Here is a 15,891-nt window from a genome sequence, read left to right as displayed (position 1 = left end):
GTGGCAAATAGATGGTCTTTAAAAGAACATCTAAAAAAAGCCCTGGCGTTTGCTTGCTTTGGGAAGACTGGGTTTTTCCCTGGACTTGGGGAATTCGGAGTTGCATTTTGCGGGTTGATGGAGGGCTGCTGCCGCCGGCGGGGATGCTGAGGCTGGGTCTCCCACCGCCGGCGGGGACGAGAAGTCCCCGGCGAGAGCGGAGTGCGCTGGGACGGCGCGCGAGTGGAAAAACCCAGCCATATTTCAGCGTTTCCGAGGGTTCAAAGAGCGCCTTTGAAGAGCTTTCCCTCCTGGCAGGCGACACATTAAATTCTGCTGCGCTAGCAGAAGCGCAGGGGTTTGGCCACACTTTCAATTCCATTAAATACTTCTCCTGTAATTACCCTCGAGTTAAACGGTCACTGCGTCAAATTGCCTAGTCAAAGCCTTGTAAGAGGGAACCGCTCGCGGTCCCCTCGCAGAGATGAGGCGTTTACAGCCGCCGTGGCCGGTGCCGGACGGGGCGGCAGCTCGCCGGGCGTCCCTCCCCGATCCCCCGCGCCAGCCTCTGCCCTTCCTGCAGCTTCTTTCTTCGCCGGTTGTTAACGCGTAATTAAGCGACCGCCGGGTTCTGTAGCTTGCTGGGATCGGAGCTTTGCCCTTTGAAATGTTGGAGATGAGCGGACAAAACCGAGCCACCGTCATTCCTGCTTCCAGGTTCTTCCCGGCAGCTTGCCCCGCGTTTTGGGGGCGCGGGCTTTCACTGTGAGTTACGCCTGTGCCGGAGGAGGGGGTAATTTTGCTTTATGAGCTATTGATTTTATCCTCCAGGTCCCTTTCCTCCAGCCATGAACTCCTTCCCTCGCAGATTGGGTATTTCTCTTCGATTTCGCTCTGTACAGGTCTATGTGTTTCTTCGAAGGCCTAGAGGAAAGGATTTGATACATTGGCAAAGTAAGAATAAAGAGCTATTAGTCTTTATTGCAGCGGGTATTGCTATAGGGCTTCCCAGGAGATCGTCCCCCTTACCCATCGGGTCCCTTTCCCTCTTTCCATCGCTGCCGTGGTTAACGCTGTTGGGAAAAACACGTCCCGTCCCCTTGAAATCCCCCCGGGCTCTGGTGCAGAATGAATATGCGATGCAAAGGAACTTTCTTCTACGCCGGTACATATGGCAACTTATGTATGTGATGGAGTCTAAAATTATCCAGCCCTTCTTAAAATCCATGTGTCCTGCTCCGAAGAGCTGCCATCCTTCCCAGTGCTCAGCCACCTGCAATCTGTTCTGCCCGCGCGTTTCCCATTATGTAAGTGCAAGGATTAATTGCATCGTTAGGTTCTCCCGTGTCCCTGCCGCCTCTGCCTCGGCTCCCATCTTTGCAGAAGGTCTCATTTCCGATGCCGCTTCTGTTTTCAAAGGAATCGGGCACTGGGCTGTTTTTATTTTATTTTTAGAGTCTTTCCTTTTATCTTTTTCGGCAGTGTCCCACTGGGAGCTGCTCCAAGATTGCCGCGAAAGATGCGGCCGGGCTGCTGCCAGGGTGGGCAGCACCCCTGTGGCGTTTTCCCTGCGAATTCCCTTGGGAAAGGAAAGCTGGAGGCAGAGCAGATGAGGAGCAAATGATTCGGCTCTGGCTCCCCACTCGCTGGTGGGAGGTGGCCGATCTCCCCAGCCCGTGCAGCTCCAGGCTCGGCGGCTCCCGAGCGATCCCGCCTGCCCCGGGTGTCCCCACGGATCTTGGCTCTCGGTTCGGAGCCCCCCCAGCCCGTAGAGCCGTGAAAGGGTCCTGCGGGCCCTGCCAGCTGCGCTCCTCGAGGGCACGAAGCCCAGCGCCTGTTCCCCGGTGTCGGACCCCTCCGGAGCTGGAGCTGGTGCGGAGGAGGTGGGTGCCGGGTCCTCCCCGTCCTCCGCCACCACCGTCCCCAGCCCTCGCGTTTGCTTCCCCTGACCCGCTCTTTGTTCTGGCAGCTGCCGGTGGCAGCCGTTCCTTCTCCGGAGGAGCCTTGTCACAGCCTGCTTGAACCGATTCCAGTGTAATTGGGAGCAAAGGGAGGAAATGGGTCATTTGCAAAATAGGTGCTTGAGTCGAGGGAGAAAAATAAGCCTGACGCATCCCGTCCCGCTGCGCCCGGCGTCGCCAGGGCACGGGGGCTGGCCAGCAGCCGTCCGCCTGTCCGTCCGATGGCTCCCCCGGGAGGGAGCGTGTGGCTTGCAGCCCTGGGGAGCAGAGGAAGAACCCCAAAGAACCCGGGTTTTGCAGCGTTCTGCACCTCCCTGCCTTTTGGTAGGCTCTTGCCTTCTGCTGGCTCGGCACTGGGACCGTGCCAGGATCCAAGGAGCTGGCATTTTGGAAGCGTTGGCCTTCGGGAAGTCACTTCTCCTCGGTCCTGCCTCTAGAAAACCCCTTTGCCAGCGATGGCCGTGGTGCGGCTGGCACGTGCCGCCGCTGCCTCCTGCTCCAGACCACGTCCTGTCCTTAAAACCAGTCGGGATCCCTGCTCTTTTCTCCAGCTCTTCTCCCAGATCTCCTCTGTAGCGTATCCGCTGGCAAAGCGGAATAAGCGCTAGAAGATGCCGGGTGCGTGTTTCCTCCCAGAAACCCTGCTGCTTTTATTTTGGAGGCGAGGGCTTCTGCTCCACCGTCTGCCAGAGCTTTGTGGTCGCCAGGGCGGGTGCCAGGCCATCGCTCCCCTCCCCTTCGCCCCCGTCCTTCCCGAGCAGCTCCCTTCCCGGCACCCTGGTGTTGGTCGCTGGCTGCTGCCCGCCCTGCCGGCGCGCCAGCTCCGGGGCTGGGAGCGAAGCCTTCCCCGGGAGCGATCGCTACCCCAGCGCTTGGCACTGGGCGTGTTTTGGTGAATCAGACTCGCCGAAGGTGACCTTGGTTTTATTAGATTGAACTGTCAAGACTCCCATTTCGGAGCGTTTGATTTACACCCGGGACGCATCCTGGCAGCAAAGTCCGCAGCGCTTCCTAAAAAACTGTCGCTGCTGGCTGGCCTCGTTGCTCAAAATCTGGGATTTTATGGGTCTCCGCATCCCCAGTCGGGATCCGCGCCTCCTTCCCGAGGCAGCCAGCGGTGAAGCCTGGGTCCTGCAGCCTGGGCAGCACGGTAACGCCGACAAGGGCGAGTTGATGGTGGATCTTGAGCAAGGATGCTCACGGGATGCTTTTTCCCTAAGGAAAGCCGGGGTAGCCCCTCGAGCCGTGGCGTGATGCACGCTTGTGCTCCCAAAAGCTGGGAGGCTGCTGCGCTGCGTGCTGGAGCTGGCCTTCAAACGGTGAGCGTATTTCTTTGCGCGCCCACGCTGCGCAGTTTCCGTCTCCCCTCGGATGTCACCGTGGGTCTCGGCAGCCTCGCGCGGCTTTTCTCCCGCTCTTCCCCAGGCCAGAAGCGTTTTCCGTCGTGTTTCGGGGTGACGAGCGGTTCGTTGGTGGTGCATGGGCTGGGGAGGCATCGGACGCCTCTGCGCCCTGGGAGGTGGCAGCTTTGCCCTGGCAGTCGGCCGAAGCTCGAGCAGCTTTTCTCCCTTGCTGAGCGTTGTCGGCAGCGTGGGCGTGCGGGCAGGGACCCGAAACCCCTGTGGCGCAGGGATGAGCAGGGGGAGATGAGAGAACAAATTTCAAGGGAGTCAAAACTGTTGTCCTTCGAGAGAAGGCAGCGGAGCAGCAAGCCTGATCCCTGGTTTAAAATACCGCTGATAAATCTCGTCTGGCCTAATTACCCAGCCTGGTGCTCGGGCTGCTGCTCAGAGTCTCGCACGAGCCTGCCGTGAGAGCGGGGTGCGCTGTGCCGAAAGCAGGGGAGCCACGGCGCGGCCCCGAATCCGCTGCTCGTGGGAGCGTGGGAGAGCCCTGGGCGGCCTTCCCCTGGGAGCGTGGGGATGCTCTGTGCAAAGTCCCGGCGGCGAGCAGCGCTCCGGGCTGCGGCGGGGGCACGCCGCCCCCGATCCGTCTTTCCCGGGAGGGTTTTCCAGGGCACGCCTGGCGCACGCCGCTTTTGCCGGGGAAGGGACGTGCGTGTGCATACAGCTGCCGGCGCTGCGGCCGGTTTGGTGCCGAGACCCGCAGCCAGGCAGGCAGGCAGCCGTCTGCCTACCTCCTTCCTGGGTCTGCAGCCGGGGCAGCGCCACGGGCATCCCCGGCTCCGGACAAACTGCAGCAGCCGGCCGGGAGCCCGTCTGCTCTTGTGTGGGAAGAAGCAGCGATTTCCTTGCCACGCACACCCACACAAGCTGGGCATGCCACGCGTGTATTGCACAGATGCACATATATATATATAAAAACCTGCTTGTTTTCCTGTCATGCTAACACTCATTTATTTATTAAAAATCTCATCCATCAGGAGTTGCAACATCTGTTTGTGAAAAATAGCACATCCTTGGGCTGCAGCCAGGAAAATCATTTCATTACGAAATTGCAACTGTAAAGCAGCACAAAATCACAAACATACTGTACATTGAGATGCTTTTGTTTCCAAACTGCTCATTAGGAATGATACACGAGCCAAAATTATACCCTGTGTAAGGTGAATTAGGAGAAAATGAGCCCATCCGACCTTCTAAGTGAGCAGCAGTTAGTGCGGTAATTATTATCTCTGGTTAATCCCGCACCCACTGCAAGGCTGCGCTCAAGTTTCCCTTTCCGTCCCGGAGGGGATACGGCTTCACATCTCTTCCGTTCTTCGTGCCTAATTCGGGCTGACAAGGAACATACTTGAGAGGATAGGAAATGAGAAGCCTGGCTTAAAGATTTATTTCGCGTAAGGCGGGAGGGAGGATCGCGTCGCCGCTGCCGGGGGCTGCGTACGGCCCCGCGCCGGGAAGGGCTCGGGAGGCGGCGGCGGGGGGAGTCTGTGCGCGGCGGGGGGCTTCGCTCGCCGCTGCCCGGGGTCCCCCTTGGCTCCCGTCCCCACTCTCTCTCGTTTCTTTTCTCTGCAGGTCTGGCGGTTCATCAGATAATCACTATTACCGTGTCCCTCATCATGGTCATAGCCGCTCTGATAACAACTCTTGTCTTAAAAAATTGGTAAGGTCCCTCCTGGGTCCGTTCGGCTTGGGGGGGTGGCGCAGGGACGGGGACGGGGCAGGGACAGGGGGGTGCCTTTCCAGCTGCGAGCGCTAAAGCCCGTGGCATCCGCCAGGATGGCTTCGGAAAGGCGTCGCAGGAGAAAATGGGGGGTTTTTATGCTGAAACCTCCAGAGGAGGTCGAAGCAGCTGGTCAGTGCGTGCCCCTGCGGCTCCCCCGCCTCTCACCGCCTGGTGGGTGGCTTTGGGGACCAGCACGTGGCCGGGGTCGGGTGGCCGAGTCCCACGTGGGACACGTGCGCGTCGCTGCTCCGGGATTGAGTCGCTGCAACGTGATGCCACCTGGTGAGGGCAAAGTCGTGCGTTCGGCCACAGAGGGTGTCCCCGCAAGGGTGCCGGGACCTGCCCTGAGCTGGGCGGCATCTCCTCGGCCGCCGGCCTTGCTTAAGCAGCTTTGCTGCTGCTCCTTAAATTCCCAGCCTGGCTCAGCAAGCAACAATGGCATTTTCTGACCTTCCCTACGAGTCGGGGACAGAAGGGCACCTTCTGAGCCCCTCGGATGCTGCCGGTTTGAAGCATGCCCCATCCCCTGGAGTGCTCGTGTGCTCCTCCAGCTTCATTTGCTCCCATTTATTCTCTCAGCATGGCTGGGCGTATGGCAAAATAGGTTAGCTTTTTGCTTCAGGCGCTCGTGGCTTTACCTATTTTCCCAGGGAAACTGGCCTACTTTGAGGTCGGCGTTGCTGGTGTAGGGCTACGGCTGCAGCTCTGGGCCGGTGGGAGAGCTGCCGTGCGGTGCTGCCGCGCTTGGCGGCGGCGGTGCTCTCCTCCGGCCTCCTGCCCGCTCTGCCCGCCCGAGCTCTCCCCAGGTGCTGCAGCAAATCGATTCCTGCACCTAGGAGGAAAGGAGAAAACCGGGTTGATGACGAAGCCTGCTCGCTCCCCGGGATTAGAGGAAAACCTGTTTGCAGGGCTCCGGAGGCATCTTAATCTCGGCGGAGTTGTAACGAAGCGTTGCAGCTGGCCGCAAGCGCCGAGTTACTGGCCCCGCGGACCAGCTTGCTTCGCCGGGAGCGAGCCCGCGGGGAGGCATCGGGAGTGCAGGCGGTGGTGCCCGTTTCTGTATCTCAGACGGGATTTGCTTTACTAAACTTCCCTAGTCGCAGCAGTATTTCAATGAAAGAGCGTGGAAAATACTTTATAAAACACTTCGGGGATTTTTCTGTACTAGTGGTCATAAGCAGTACGTGTCATCGATCCGGCTGACCACAGCTTGGCAGAACAGCTCGAGTAACCTAATGCTGAAGCCAAGAAGGGGGAAAAAAAAATAAAGACAGCGATCAGCGTAGAATAGAAATCGTTTCCAATAAGTGCAATTGGGAAGTCACTGGAGGATACCTGCAGGCGAGCGCGGTCAGCAGTCAGACATGTCCCAGGCAGGAAAGCAGCGCCCCGATGAGTTTGCTCAGCTCGAACGTTCGCCAAGCTGCTTTGGTGTTTCGCCCGTTTTTTAGGCTACCTCCGGCGCTGCTTGTGCAGGCGAGGGCCGGCCGCGCGCCGGCCGCAGGCTCCGTGGCAGAGCTGACCCGGATCACGCACTTAATCCCCGGCCCCAAAGGGGACGCGGTCGCTCCCCCCCGATGCTTGTCCCCCTCGGGCAGGACGGGTGAGCGATGGCTGTGCGCCATGCAAGTGTCCTTCTTGTCCTTAACTCCTTCGGCAAACGTGCCAGGGGGAGCCGACGGTTGTTTTAGTGGCTGTCCCTTTCGGCTGTGTCAGCCAGTGCAGAGCAGGCTGTGCCCCGCTGCGGGCAGATGCCGCCGCCCCGGCCGGTGCCGCTCCCGGGGGAGCCCCGTGCTCCTGGCCCCGCAGTTCTCCCTCCGCAGGCAGCGCAGGCAGCGCAGGCAGCGCAGGCAGCGTCAGCATCCCCAGCTCCCGCGGCCCTCGGAGTTGCGATCTTCTGAAACTCCAGTGTTAGGATTGGCACTGTCAATCCTGCTCGGAAAAAAGTGACATCTTAATTAACTCAGCATCGAGACCCTTAAATAGGGCCAGCCCGATCGAGGGCAGGTTCCTGCTAGCTGGCGTTCTCCTGGTTTCATATGTACCGAACCAGAAGCGTTGCATGGCCACGAGATCCCGTTGGAGCCTCCGGAGCCGGTGGAGTCACCGGGGAGCAGGGCTGCCATGCCAGCAGCCGTCCCTCGGCCAACAGGGAGTGTGTCTGCCGTGTCAGACCAGTTTCTGAGCTTATTGATCCCGTTAAGTTAAAACCTTTTGGTGCCTCTCAAACGGAAAGGGTTTCACTTTGTTGTTCTCACCTATGTCTTCCCACTTAAAAGAAGGCTTTCGTTTCCTGCAGGCATAAACGTATGACTTAAGTAATTCCTCGGATGGTAAAAAGCTTGTATCTAAAATTTAAATTTGATCCTTTAAAAAAGAAACAAGGCAAGCCAAACGACTGCTTGATTGTGGCTGGTCTTTCCAAAGTGCCTGAATTCTAATCTAACGTTGAGCGCTGTAGAATGAACGGCCGCTAACGCGCGTTCCCCTGCCGAGCGTCAGCGACGCGCCGTGCGTCGTGTCCCCTCTTCTCTCCCCCGCCGCCCCAGCTGCGCGCAGAGCGGGCGCCCGCGGCGCAACAGCCACCAGCGCAAGCTGGACCAGCAAGAGGAGAGCTGCCAGAACCTGACCGACTTCGCCCCCGCCCGCGTGCCCAGCGCCCTCGACATCTTCACCGCCTACAACGAGACGCTGCAGTGCTCCCACGAGTGCGTCCGGACCCCCGTGCCCGTCTACGCGGAGGAGGCGTTGCGCTCGCCCGGGGATTATAAAACAACCTTCAATGGAAACAGGTGAGGCGGCCGGCGCGGTTTCCCTGCGGGTTGGGGAGCGCCGTCCCGCTCGGGGGTCCTCTGCCCCCTCTCTTTCCTGGGGAGATGCCCTGGGAGCGCGCGGCGGAGCTGCCTTCCTCCGGCTCTGCGAGCCGCCGTGCTCGCCCGCCCCGTAGCTCCGCGTGGGTGCGGCCGCTGGACCTCTCACCTCGCCGATGAGGACGGGCAGGCGGCTCGGCAGCCCCTGTCCTCGCGGCGTCAGCCGGCCGTACCCCCCTCCCCGGCTCAGCAAGCCCTGGCGGTGTTCGGCACCGTGCCTTTTCCAGTTCCCGGCTGCTGCTGCCAGCGCGTAAATGCTGCGGGATCCATCTTCCAGCATTCGTGCTGTCTCCCAAGCGGCGTCGACAGAGCTGCTGGGTTGCGAATGAGCGGGGTGATGAATGGAGGAGCGGGCGGCGAGAGCCACATGAACCCTTTGTCGGGCGTGAAATAATGATGCATTAACGAGGGGGCTTCGTGGCAGCGGGCGGCGCGGCGTAAAGGACGCGAGCCCTCGCTCCGCGTGCCCCTTGCCTGCACGGGGAGGGAGGAGGTCGGGAGTGACCTCTCCCCACGCCCTGAGCTCCCTCCCAGAGCCCTCTCGCTGGGCGCTGGTGCGGTTTCACCACGCGGTGAATGCGTGTCCCCCATCAAAGCTAGCGGAACAATCAGGAGGAGAGTTTTGAGGGAGAAAATGAGCAACCAGTGCTCCACGCAGCCTGGCTGGACCATGGCGTGCGTGGCGTGCCCCCCGCAGCTGACGTCTGCCTGCATGAAGGACAGAAGCCTGGAAGCCAACAGCTTAATAGACATCTTTTTAACCGTCGTCTTCCCCGTGCGCACGGGGTTTTGCTAGTTCACGTTTTTCAGGGTTTCCTCAGATCTTGGAAGGCAGAGAATTGGCAGGGATTCTCAAGCCGTTTCGTTGAACGTACGCGTGCGTTGATTTTGATGTGAAGCCCGGCCAAGCGATGCAGGGGTGCCCTTGGTCTGGCTGGAAGGGGTTCGGTGCTCGTCTGCCCTCAGGTGATGCTTTCCGGGGCCGTGTTGGCCTCGCAGCCTGGCGGAGCCCGTGCAGGCGATGGGCACGGCAGACCCACGCGGGACCGAGAGACGGGGAGGGGGCAGACAGGAGCCGCCCCGCTGCCATTTGGGGTCAGCTAGCCCCAGAGCGATCGGCTGCATTAAAAGGTGCTCGTGCAGAGGGGTAAAAATGTTCTGTATTGCAGTCCATCTGTTTTTTCTTCTTCCTCTGCTTTGCACCACCCGGGTTTCCAAGGCCAATAAGCCCATTCAAAGCATTGCTTTAGAGAGATTCCCCCCCCCCCCCCCAAAAAGCTGATTTTTGCAGCAGGCCGCCTCGGCTTGCTCCTTGTGTGTTACATACCAGCACGTGCAAGCCCCTTTTTCTGCTCGCTGCAGACCCTCTTCTTCTGACCGGCATCTTATTCCCGTGGCCTTTGTGTCTGAGAAATGGTTTGAAATCTCCTGCTGACTGGCCGAAGCCTGTTTGACTTCTGGGGGCAGGGCAGACGCCGTCGGGCTGTTTCCTGGTACGTACCGCGCTCCCCCCGCGTCCATCCCATCTCCACCCCGTGCCCATCGTCCCCTGCCCGCGAGCGGCCGCTCTCTTCCCTGCCTGGTGCCATACCCTCCCGCTCGCGCTTCTTTTGGGACGTCGGACCCGAGCAGGGTGGCTCACCCGGCCGGGATGGCCGGACGCGTCTCCCGCCGCGGATGGGACGCTGGGTGCCAAAATGGCTTTTCCACGGAGGTGAATTACAGACGGGCCCGAGCTAAAAGGCAGGGACTGGGATGGATGTGGGCTTGAGCGCGAAGGGCCCCCGGGGCAGCTTTGAACTTCAGCCTGATCTTGTGGTTCCAGCCCACCTCTAAAACCTCGACAAGCGATAGTAATTTCCGTGCTGGGAAATGGCCTGATCTGTAATTAACCTCTCGTTGCATGATGGACAGCCCGTCTCGTTCAAGAGTCACGCATCCGACATGCATGCTCCATCGGTACCCGAAAGCTCATTTGATGATGTTTGCTGTCATAAACACTTCCATGCTCCCGCTGCGAGGGTGCCGGGGTCGTCCTCCTCCTCCTCCGCCTCCTCCTCCTCCCGTGCCCCTCCTTGCTCTGCGGGAAGCCGAGCCTGCGAGCCTGTGTGCGCAGTCCCCAGCAGCTGGCTCCATGCCTCGGGTACTGCTGCAACCAGAGGAGTACGACGATGTTGTACTGGTTTCAGCAGTACGTTGTGTGGGGATTTTTTTCGGGTTTTTTGAAGCTGGCTTGAGCCGTTTGCGCCTCCTTGTATTGCTTTTGAAGGCGGCACGGCCGATAGCGGCGGCAGGAAAAGCAATTAGGGTTCACTGCGTGCCACCTCACCGTGGGGCAGCCGTGCCCGTTTGAGCCACGCACTCAGGTGAATTAATTGGTCTGTCCCAAGTCCCTGCTGTAATGAATCCTATATTCGGTGTAAATGAAATTTCCAGCCTTCCCTGACTGCGGCTTGCCCGGCATAGCCTGTTTAACATTATGCTCAGCTATTGAACGCAGAAGTATAATTAGATTAGAATGGAAGGGAATAAAAAGTTAATGGTCTCGGCTGTGCTCGGGGCTGGCTGTGTCTGGGCAGGCCAGGTGAGGTGTGCGCTGCCTGCCTGCACGGCGGAGGGCTGAAAGCTGAAAGCAGAAAGCTGAAAGCAGAAAGCAAGGGGTCAGCCATCTGCCCACCGGCGTCTTTGCCCACAGGGTCTCGCTGGCACGACCCCGCTGCTCAGCCGGGGCGGCTCTGCCCCTCGAGAGCCTCTCCTGGCTGGAGGGGCTTTGCTAGGAAATTTGAAAGGCTCTCACTCCCCATCTATTGATGTTCTCTCATTATTTCTCCAGCTCTTTTGTTGTGGCCGCTGTCTCGGCGGGGACAGAGTGCAAAGGTACCAGGCCAGAGAGCTGGTGTTAGCGAGCAAGGGAGGCTGGAGGATAAGCAGAGAGGTTCTGCAGGGTCTTCCTCAATAGCACGTGCGGACGCTAGCTTCAGAAAGCAAACAGCAATAACCCACCGAACCTTTTCCCCCGTGAGCTTTGTAGTTTGCGATGTCTGTCCGTTGGCTTAACTCGAGTTTTAAAAAAACCGACACAAAACCCAAGCCAGTCGTACTTGGATGCCATCAGCAGCTCTCATGCCTGAAGCAGAGGGAAGGAGAATGAGCAGCTCCGAGCTGTTGCCCGCTACGGGAAGCCGGTGCAATTCCCACCGCTCCTGCCCAAGGTCCAGTGAAACTCTGTGCCAAAGACCGTGCCCTGGTCATCTCCATAGATTTCTTTAAATGGTCCAAAGCCGGTCCATTATGCCTTATTAAATCCTTGAAATTCTCATTGACCCGTTTTCATGGAATCCATAAAGCACGTATTGATGTGCTGTGGAAAAATCTATCCGAGTCGTACCTGGAGCATTAGCTCCGTAATAGTGTTTCAATTATTTATACAGTTCTGGAAGCTGACGTTTGGTTTCATTAATGTTAACAAAATGAGATTAATCCGAGAATGTGTACGTGTACACGTGCATATGTGTGTTTGCACCAGGGTATTTCTGGAATGCCTAAGTGGTATGTCATGGTAAAAATCAGATGATTGCCATAGATCCCTACTGTACGTGGGAAGTAACGTAGGGAGCGTCACCACAGCACAGATAACAGGAGAAATCACCCTTGTCCCAACATGGGGTCATCCCAAATCCTTTAAAAGTTCAAAAAAGGTCATTTGGTATTTTTTTTGCCAAGTGCACATTTGCCTGCATCTTCTGCCGGGGCATGGTTGTTAGAGTGAGGACCTGCCAGGGTCGCGGCGCGCATGTCTTCCGAGTGGGCTTTGCTCTGCACGGCGGTGCCGCACGGCTGTCCCTGCAGCCGGCTGTTTGCCCCGTGGGCCGCGGCGGTCGGCACGGCTCCCCGTAGCTTCCCAGAAGCCTGCGGTCAAAAGATGCACTGCAACCCCATGCAAACAGCGTTTTGCATGAATGCATATGTGCCAGTTGGGACATCCCACAGACAAAATGAATATTTCAAGTTTCACGTGTCACTGTGTGAGGTAAAAGCTTCCAAGAGCAGATGGCGTGGCTGCTGGTACCGAGAGAGCTCCCTGGTAGACTGTCCCCTGTCGTCGCGGTTGCCTTCTACTGTCCCCGGACAGATGCTGCTAAGCGCAGGAGGAGCGGTGGGACTGAGGATGCCTTTCCAGCTCGCGTTTCTCAAGGAGAGGCCGGTGGAAAAGGAGATGCAGCTGCTTGGGGCTGCACCAATTCTGGAGCGATGGCTCTTTCGCTGGCTGGCTTTTACAGTAGCAGCAGCGTAGCCCGAAGGTGACAGTTGGTGCTGACCCGCTGCCTCTCGGCAGAGGTGGAAGGATGCTCTAGAGCACGCGGAGCTTCCCGGCTGGAGGGGTTACGCGCAGCTTTCTCTTCCCAGCCCCTTTCTCTCGGCGTGTGCAGGGAACCAGGGGGGCACCCCCAGCCAGGGCGAGCGGAGCGGGGGGCTCTCCCCGCTCTGCAGGCGCACAGCCACGCGCCGGGAGGGGTCAGACGCGGCACCAGGCTCCGTGCCGGAAACCGCTCTCCTTGGAAAGGCTCAAAGCACTTCACAAGTTGTAATTGATGGCACTGCACAGCCCTTGGCTGGCTAATAAGCAAATGAGTACGGCTGAACGTGTGGAGTCAGAGCTGGAGGCACAAGATGGACGATGTGGCCGGGGACAGGGATGGCAGGGCAGAGAGGGCGTGCGGACACTTCGACTAGATGAGCACCGGGAGGCTGGTTGGAGTGTAATGTGGACTTTACATATTACAGTCCATCAGCGCTGTGCGAGTACCGAACGTCGTGCTGCCTAACTGGCGGTGCGGCATTTGACGGCGTCGTAAGGCTGGGCTGAGCTGTCGCAGGGAGCAGATGCAAGGGACAGCGCCGCGGAACACTCTCCAGCCTGGAGAGCTGCAGGCAGCGCTGAGGCTGCGTCAGGAGACCCGGTGAAACTCATCTAGTTACACGGCAAGCAGATGTCAAAGTTATTTCCCGGGGTCACGTTCATCCCGTGCCAACAGGAGCGATGGGGAGGATTCCCACGCCGGCGGCGAGTAGCTGTCGGAGCTTTCCAGCGGATTGCCTCCGCCGGCGGTCAGGCCCCTTGTAGCTGGATGTCCCACCTAGGCAGCGAGCAGCCCCGTCAGCTATTCCTGCACGTAGAGGACCCGGCCCGGCCCCGGCAGCCCGGCGTACGGCTGCGGCAGCGCAGCCCGAGGCTGGTGTAGGTGAAGAGTAAAGCAGTCGATTAAAGCATTTGTGCCGGGAGGCTCACTGAGGAATTATCTGCACGGGGGTATAAGAAGCAAAACTATCTGTGCCCCCGTCACAGCAGATGGCAGAGGAGATGCAGCAGCAAGGCGGAGGCAGGAACAGCCGCCATTTGGCAAACCGAAAGGTGAAATTCGCTGAAGGCTCGAGTGGCTTTGGCCGGGCACGACAGCAAGCTGTGGCTGGTTTGGTTTGATTCCGTACTGGCTTTGGGGCTTTCTGAAATGAAGTTGGAGATTTCGCGTTATTCTTGTCCTTAATCCCGCTCTCTTTGACTGAAAAACCCCATGGAATGAGATTATACAGAAATCGGTGAGGTTGATCAAGCGCTGACCTACTTTGCATAAGGAGGCTATTTGGAATACAATACAAATTTTACATCCTGCAATGCATGCATTAAATAGTATTCAGCCAGAACTATGTAGATGTGTGGCGCCGCTTCTCTAAAGCGGCGATTTGAGACCTGAAAACCGTGCTGCTACGGTGACATTGATCCGACCCTCGCCTTTGCACGAGGCAGTTCAAATTTACAGTATTGTACGGTCATTCCGTGCTTTGAACACGGCGAGCAGCTGCTGTGATGGCCCCGTTCTGCCTAACAACAGCAAATGGTTTGTATTAACATTAAGAGATAATGAGTCATCATAAAAAATCCAGGCTTGCCTTCGGAGGAACAACAGCAGTCCCAACACGGCCCCGGTGCAGGAGATTAAGGACTCTGTAAAATCTGTCTCGCTAATTAAGGCTTCAGTGTTGTTCTTGGAGGTGGTATATATTGGGCATCTTGCTTAAAAATACTGTTGAAGAAAGACCCCTTGAACAAAAAGCATTTTGCATTTCTAAATGCTAATAACCAGCGAGTCAGAGGCCATAGCGTAGACTAGGGCACATATGTCATGAGCACGCTATAGGCAGCCCTTCTGCATATGCTGGATAGAGATCTGCCGTATAGAAAACCCGCACGTGGGTAGCTGTCTCAGGCACGCGTAGCTGTATTGCAGCGTGCGTCGCTGTACGTGAAGTCACATACACGTAAAGCAAGTGGCCGCACGCTGACGATGGGGAGTAATTGTCTTCGCGTGGAGGTTGAAAGATGACGTAGGGAGAGATCTTTCAGAAGATGGCAAATAAATAGGTTAAGAAGAACTTCAGTAGGATCTCTGGTTCTGATGCTTAACCAAGTCTCCATTGATTTCTTTGGGGCATTTAACTCTAGAAAATCTTGTTAGTACTCATCATCGTCTTCTCATCTGCCAGAGCGCTCGCTGCTCTTAGCCCCGGTACGAAAAGCTCCAGAACGCAAGGCTCCTCAGAAATAAATCACGCTTTGGAAAAGGCCCCGAGGAGATGAAAGCGTGCGGTAAGGCGCACCGAAGCCTCCTCGTCCCTCCCGCTGCTCCCCAAAAGCACCCCGGTCCCAAGGCGCGCATCCCCATTCAGAAGGCCGCCCCGCGCCACAGGGCTGCAGACGAGCTGGGCGAGGCGGGGGCTTCTCCAGGGAGGCAGAAGTAGCGGTCCCAGTCCCGAAGGCAGGCTGGCAACTGGGGAGGGGGAGCCCAGAGCCCGCGCCCTCCGTACCCCGCTCCCCCGGGACGCTCGCCCGCTGCCGTCGGCGTTCGCTCCCCCGAGCCCTGCTGTGCCGCTGCCGGGAGGAGGGGGAAGCGAGTCGCGATGCGTTTCCCTGTCGTGATTTAATCTCTGTTTTTCTTCTCGTCCTTAACAGGATTCCATTGGTGAACCTGTAAAAAATATAAAAAAATAATGGGTTACCTGTACCTACCATTTCTGTTTACCAGTAGGAGCCTCAAAGAGCAGCGTTCTATGGGCCAAATATATTTTTATAAAAAGGAACACGCCTATAGGTAACTGCGTTTTTCAAGGAGCGCGTTCTGCGGAGAAGAGAAAGGCAAACGTGCGAGCAAAGAATCCCGTGGAGGAAGAGGAGCCGGCGAGGGACTGAGAAGGAAGGACTGAGCGCCTGGAGCCTGGACGGGGACTGTGACTCTGAACCTGTGCCAATAATACCATTATGTGCCATGTACCGATGCAGAGACTCGGCGCGAAGCCGAAGCTCAGTCGCTAACGCCTAGAAACGTTTGGAGGACGAGTGGGGCGTCTCTTCTGGTGGGGTCATTCATTCCGGTCCATACGCATACGTACATACGGTATATGTAGAGAGAAAATATATATATATACACACACAAACACTTTTTGTACTGTAGCAATTTTTGAAGATCTTAAAGACTCATTTTTAAAGAAGATGTCATGGGCTAAAAGTCTCATTTCTTTAACACGCATAATACAAACTAGGTGAACCGACCTTTTCTACTTTGGCAGCTTGCCTCTCAAACCTATATGTGTATATATAGGTAGACATATATACATATATATACGTGTGTGTGTGTATGTATAAGCATATATATGTATGTATACATATATATATATATATATATATCTCGTTTTGGTTCTTTTTGGAAATGCTTTTCCAGCGGTGGCGACGTGACCGCAGCGGTGAGCGGCGCGGGACGGCCGGGGCCGCGCTGCCGGCGTGGCAGGCTGCCGGCGGCGAGCCGGGGAGAGGCTTCCCGAAAACCAGCCGGAGCGCGGCTGCGCTGCCCCGTGATTCCTCCAGCCCTGGAAGGGACGGCGGAGCGCTCCGGAGGCTG

General features: G+C 57.6%; 1 protein-coding gene across 1 annotated transcript in view; it reads left to right on the top strand.

The window, feature by feature from the left end:
• Nucleotides 1–15,026, top strand: part of AJAP1 (adherens junctions associated protein 1) — a 38,893-nt gene extending 23,867 nt beyond the window's left edge. The window contains exons 3-6 of the mRNA XM_050909595.1: nucleotides 4,919–5,006; nucleotides 7,619–7,861; nucleotides 9,302–9,432; nucleotides 14,949–15,026. Of these exons, the coding sequence (XP_050765552.1) occupies nucleotides 4,919–5,006; nucleotides 7,619–7,861; nucleotides 9,302–9,374 (404 nt within the window). The 3' untranslated portion in view covers nucleotides 9,375–9,432; nucleotides 14,949–15,026. The remainder of the gene's footprint in view (nucleotides 1–4,918; nucleotides 5,007–7,618; nucleotides 7,862–9,301; nucleotides 9,433–14,948) is intronic.
• Nucleotides 15,027–15,891: the final 865 nt, after the last annotated feature.

The sequence above is a fragment of the Gymnogyps californianus genome, chromosome 21 (genome assembly GCF_018139145.2).
Source record: "Gymnogyps californianus isolate 813 chromosome 21, ASM1813914v2, whole genome shotgun sequence".
Classification (NCBI taxonomy): domain Eukaryota; kingdom Metazoa; phylum Chordata; class Aves; order Accipitriformes; family Cathartidae; genus Gymnogyps; species Gymnogyps californianus.
The sequence above is the reverse complement of the archived record's forward strand: the minus strand, read 5'-3'. Positions and strand labels throughout refer to the sequence as shown.